At 43.7% G+C, this 4,759-nt stretch overlaps 1 protein-coding gene across 1 annotated transcript; it reads left to right on the top strand.

Annotated features, from left to right (window-relative positions):
• Positions 1–855: 855 nt before the first annotated feature.
• Positions 856–3,619, top strand: CFL2 (cofilin 2). Its single transcript, XM_059181892.1, has 4 exons — positions 856–972; positions 2,053–2,360; positions 2,482–2,558; positions 2,642–3,619. Exons 1-4 carry the CDS (start codon positions 970–972, stop codon positions 2,752–2,754), a joined length of 501 nt encoding a protein of 166 aa, XP_059037875.1. The 5' UTR covers positions 856–969; the 3' UTR covers positions 2,755–3,619.
• The last annotated feature ends 1,140 nt before the right edge of the window (positions 3,620–4,759 follow it).

Raw genomic sequence — 4,759 nt, 5'->3', positions numbered from 1 at the left:
GAGCCCAAGTGACTTTTTTTTTTTTTTTTTTAATGATAAGTAGATACATGTTTAAGTACCAAAAAGGTTTAGTTAGAGAAGACACATGGCTCGGTGATGTAGGCTTTGCTAGAAGAGGTGTAATTGCCAAGAAGGACGAAATCTCTACTCTTGGGTCCATTTATTAGATATCAGCTGTCAGAGCGGGGGCTTCATGAAGGAAGGACTACCAGCATTCATATCTACCCAGGGATGTTACTACCCAATTTCCCGCCTATTGTTATTATGTCCACCACAGACTTCGCGAAAGTCATTTTCCACTTCTGTTTATCATTTTGCTTTTGCTGAGTAATTCGGTCAACTGGGGTAACCCCCTATAGTATTCATCCTCATTTAACTGGAGGAAGGAAATCTCAACAATTCACGCCATCTCTTACACGGGTTTAAAAAAAAAAAAAAAAACTCAAAACGCTGGAATCTACCCCTTTCCGTGGAAACCACAGAAAAATAAAAGACATCCTGGCGCACGGTTCCCTTCACGGGCGCCCAAGCCCGGGAGCAGCGCCCTGGGGGAGGCACGTGGAAGCTCAGCTCCGGGAGTCCAGCGCCCTCCCGGCCGGCTGACAAATGCTGCCCCAGGGCTGGAGTCGGCTCATCCAGGCCCCCGGGCCCCACCTACTGCCACCCGGCAGCCCGGGCCTGCTGGACGCGCGCGCGCGCCGGGGTCAGGTCGAGGACGCGGGCGGGGCAGGGAGGCGGAAGGGCCGGCCCGGGACGTGCCCACGTGACAGCCCCGCCCGCCGCCTGCAGCCCCCTGTGCAGCCGCTGCCGCCGCCGCCGCCGCCGCCCCCCCCCCGCCCCCGCCTCCGCCTCTCGGGCTGCAGCTCCCGGCGTGCCCCGCACTCGCCGCTGCCCGCCCGCCCCTCCCTCTCCTACCAGTGCTACAGAGCCGGAGTCCGAGCCGCCGCCGCAGCCACAGCCGCGGGCACTATGGTAAGGCGGGCGCGCCACCCCCAGGCACCGAGGGCCGGCACGCGGGAAGCAAGAATCCCCCGCGCGGCCCTGCAGGGCCCTGGGGGCGAGGCCGCCATTTTACCCTGATTTAGGCCTTTAAGGTGGGGGCTGCAGCGCTGCGGCCCCGCTGCTCGCTCTCCAGCCAGCCAGCCAGCCGGCCGGCCTAGCCGCCCGCCGGCAGGCCGGGCCCTGCTGCTCTTCGGATCCCTGAGGGCGAGGAGGGCGGGGGTCGGGGGCCAGAGCCTAAGCCGGACAGGAGGCGTCCGGAGAGGTGGAGGCTTTGGGAGCTGCGGCCAGGGGCGCGGGAGGGTCTGCGGGGCTGATCCCGCGCGTGCCGCGTTTGCGCGGGGCTTCCTTTCACTTAGCGCTCGCCTCTCAAATTGGTACGTGCTCTAAAGCCCTTGCTGAAGGCTTTCGGTTAAGGGTCTTGGTGGCCTGTAATGAAACCCCTAAGAGGAGATTAAGGAGGTGTGAGAACGCTTTTTTAAAATGCTTTTTCGCCGTAAAAAGCTTTTACACTAGCTCCGTTAGTTTTGAAGTGTCTGCATTTGAGCTGTGAGGCAATTATGTTGTAGCCGTGGGCGGTTTGGAGTTCACACTTGATTCTCTTTCCTTATGAGGAAACGGCACTGGCTGGGATGACTTTAAAGAAAAAAATAGTAGAAGCTTTAACTGAAATCCAAAAGTGTTTTTTTAAGGCCTGCAGAGTTGACACAATACAGAAGGTATTTTTGCTGCTGCTCCTGAAGCTCTGACATCACCCAGTGAAATAGGAAACATTTCAGGGATGGGACAGCTTGCATTTGTCCCTTTTCCTCTACCTTCCATTTACTTCAACCTCCAAACCCCTTTAAAAAGGATGAATGGGGCAGGATGAGTTAGAATCCTTGGGCGCATCTCTTATATTGATAATTAAAATGTGGCGAATCTGATTGGACTACTTGCATGGTACGATGCAATTTTTGATGTCCAGATTAAAGTGAATCCTCTCTAGGCAAACAGTAATTTTGGTTAAAACCAAAATGCTTGTTCTGAGTTACTGTTCTTTTTTTATTTCAGGCTTCTGGAGTTACAGTGAATGATGAAGTCATCAAAGTTTTTAATGATATGAAAGTAAGGAAATCTTCTACACAAGAGGAGATCAAAAAAAGAAAGAAAGCCGTTCTCTTCTGTTTAAGCGATGACAAAAGACAAATAATTGTAGAAGAAGCAAAGCAGATCTTGGTGGGTGACATTGGTGATACTGTAGAGGACCCCTACACATCTTTTGTGAAGTTGCTACCTCTGAATGATTGCCGATATGCTTTGTACGATGCCACATACGAAACAAAAGAGTCTAAGAAAGAAGACCTAGTATTTATATTCTGGTGTGTAAAAACAAAAGAAAAAGTACTTTTAAAATGCAAGGATTGTTATTAACATAGTCAGTTTTGCCTTTGTTTTTCTTTTAAGTGGAATTCAACAATTGTGTTTCTTTTTTTTCTGTAGGGCTCCTGAAAGTGCACCTTTAAAAAGCAAGATGATTTATGCTAGCTCTAAAGATGCCATTAAAAAGAAATTTACAGGTACAGACATTAAAAATTTTGTGCAGAGGAATTACTCCTTCTTAATTATAATGAGATAATGGGATAATGTTTTTCCTTTTTAGGTATTAAACATGAGTGGCAAGTAAATGGCTTGGATGATATAAAGGACCGTTCAACACTTGGAGAGAAATTGGGAGGCAATGTAGTAGTTTCACTTGAAGGAAAACCCTTATAAAATGACAGTCAAGTGCCATCTGGATCTTAAGGAGCTTCCATTTCTCCAGCTCAATCAATTGAAATAGTATTAGGTGTTTTGTTTTGTTTTCTTTCTCTTCCCACTGGGTCCTTCCAATACAGTGAATGAAGGAAATACCATTCATGTAAGCAACCTATCAGTGATTGCCATTAGACTGTTTAAATACTGTTACTTCAATGTAGAATCCAAGGAATGCCTTCCCATCATATTTTAGCCAAAACAACTGGTTATATGCCTCCCTTGCAGCAAGCACTACAATGAAAGTGATTGTCAATGTGAATAGCTTAGAATACTGCAAAGGGTAAGCTGATTGGATGCCTTGAAAGTATTATCCACTGGTCAGATGGTAAACTTTATTCAGTATTATTATTTATAGTTGCACTTGATTGCAGTTCTGTGAGGCTCAAGCATTCATACACCTCACCTGCCTTGGCAAGCCTATTTTTGTGACATGGCAGCACAGATATAACACTATGCATTGAAAGCACTTTTTTTGTAATGAGTTTAACCTCCCACCGCTCCCCCCAAAGGAATGCCAATTAAGTTTTGTTAACTGTGTCATCCACTTATCCTAGTACCTCAGTATTCATTCCTGTTACCTGCATATCTTAAAAGAAATAGCTGTTACTAATGCCTCTTCATTTTCCATTGAGTGTACACTACTGAATAAGTGTAGGAGTTTATGTTTACCATGTAAGTTTTGCAACACTAAAAGTATTTTGAATATCAGTCATGATGGCAATTTCTGTATAAAAGAGCCTTAAATGGAACATTGTTTTTGAGATCAAACCCCACCCTCACAATAATGGCCACGTTGCAATAAAAATTGTGGCATATTACAGAACGTTGCCTTGTTTTCCTTGGACATTTTGCAAAATGGTATGTGAAGCAACTTCTAAGGTAAACAGCTATTATTAATCTTTGCACTGGTCATTTTAAGAATTTTTTTTGTACAGTATTCATGCATGATATTTTCCAGTTTGTTGAGTTTAAAAAATATTCTATCCTAAAGCCAATTAATAGAAAATATTGTGACAGAGGGATACTTTTATAAGCATTAGTTTATTTATTTCCTTATATGTTAATATGAAGATCAGAAGTTATTTTTTGCACTTTGACATAAATATTCTTCAATACCAGATTTGTTCTCTGGGTAAATTAGGGTAGTTATTTTTTAATTCACGTTTACATTTCTAAGTAATTGAGTAGTAGAAGCAGGAAGCTCTTACTGCGTATTTGGTCATAATGAAAATAATTTATAAAATGTCCTTCAAAAGTTAATACTCCTTACGTTTAGGATCTTTCATTTCAGCTATCATTTCTTAATTTATTTTTCAAATTGGAAAGAAAAAACGATGTAGCAGTCTTAAGCATTAGTAGTGGGATTTGGCTGTGGTCCAGAGTGCTCTCCTTATAGAGAATTTGATCTGCTCAGTGTGAGCAGTTTGCTGTTAGCCAGAGCTATTTATGGCAAACACATGCTTTTGTATCTTGTCATAGTTATCCACAAATGGCAAAACTGGACTCGATTCTACTGGTATGCAAAACAGGCATGCTAGTAAGCAGTCAATCGTGGCTTAGAACTTAACCCCATAGCTCTGAAGAGTGTGCTCTTATCAGAAAATGGGAAACAGAAACTCTCCCTTTTTTTTTTTTTTTAATGTGTGAAAGTAATTTGAGTGTCATCAGGTATTTTCCCATATTTTCAAAAGATTTTTTTCAGGTGGACACAAAAATAGGAGTTAAATGTCTAGGCTTCCTTTTAAAATTATATGAATGGCTTGGGATCTTTTGCACTGAGCCATTTTATTTCAGGCTTCCAGCTGTCCCTGTGAGTTATCCTGGACATTTTCATGGCTTTTTGGTAAGGCTAGACTCATAAGGAAAGTATGACAGTAATGGCATACTAAACCATATGTGTAACCGATTCTTACACCATTTAATTTTTCATTTTCTCATTCTAAAAAATAAGGGACTCTAAGTT

The sequence above is a fragment of the Mustela lutreola genome, chromosome 7 (genome assembly GCF_030435805.1).
Source record: "Mustela lutreola isolate mMusLut2 chromosome 7, mMusLut2.pri, whole genome shotgun sequence".
NCBI classification, from domain to species: Eukaryota; Metazoa; Chordata; class Mammalia; order Carnivora; family Mustelidae; genus Mustela; species Mustela lutreola.
The sequence above is the reverse complement of the archived record's forward strand: the minus strand, read 5'-3'. Positions and strand labels throughout refer to the sequence as shown.

What these genes read in the sequence shown, in the direction of transcription:
- CFL2 (XM_059181892.1), top strand. An exon ending in GACCTAGTATTTATATTCTG is followed by an intron (nt 2,361 to 2,481) that starts GTGTGTAAAAAC and finishes TTTTTTCTGTAG; the next exon opens with GGCTCCTGAAAGTGCACCTT. An exon ending in CATTAAAAAGAAATTTACAG is followed by an intron (nt 2,559 to 2,641) that starts GTACAGACATTA and finishes TTTCCTTTTTAG; the next exon opens with GTATTAAACATGAGTGGCAA.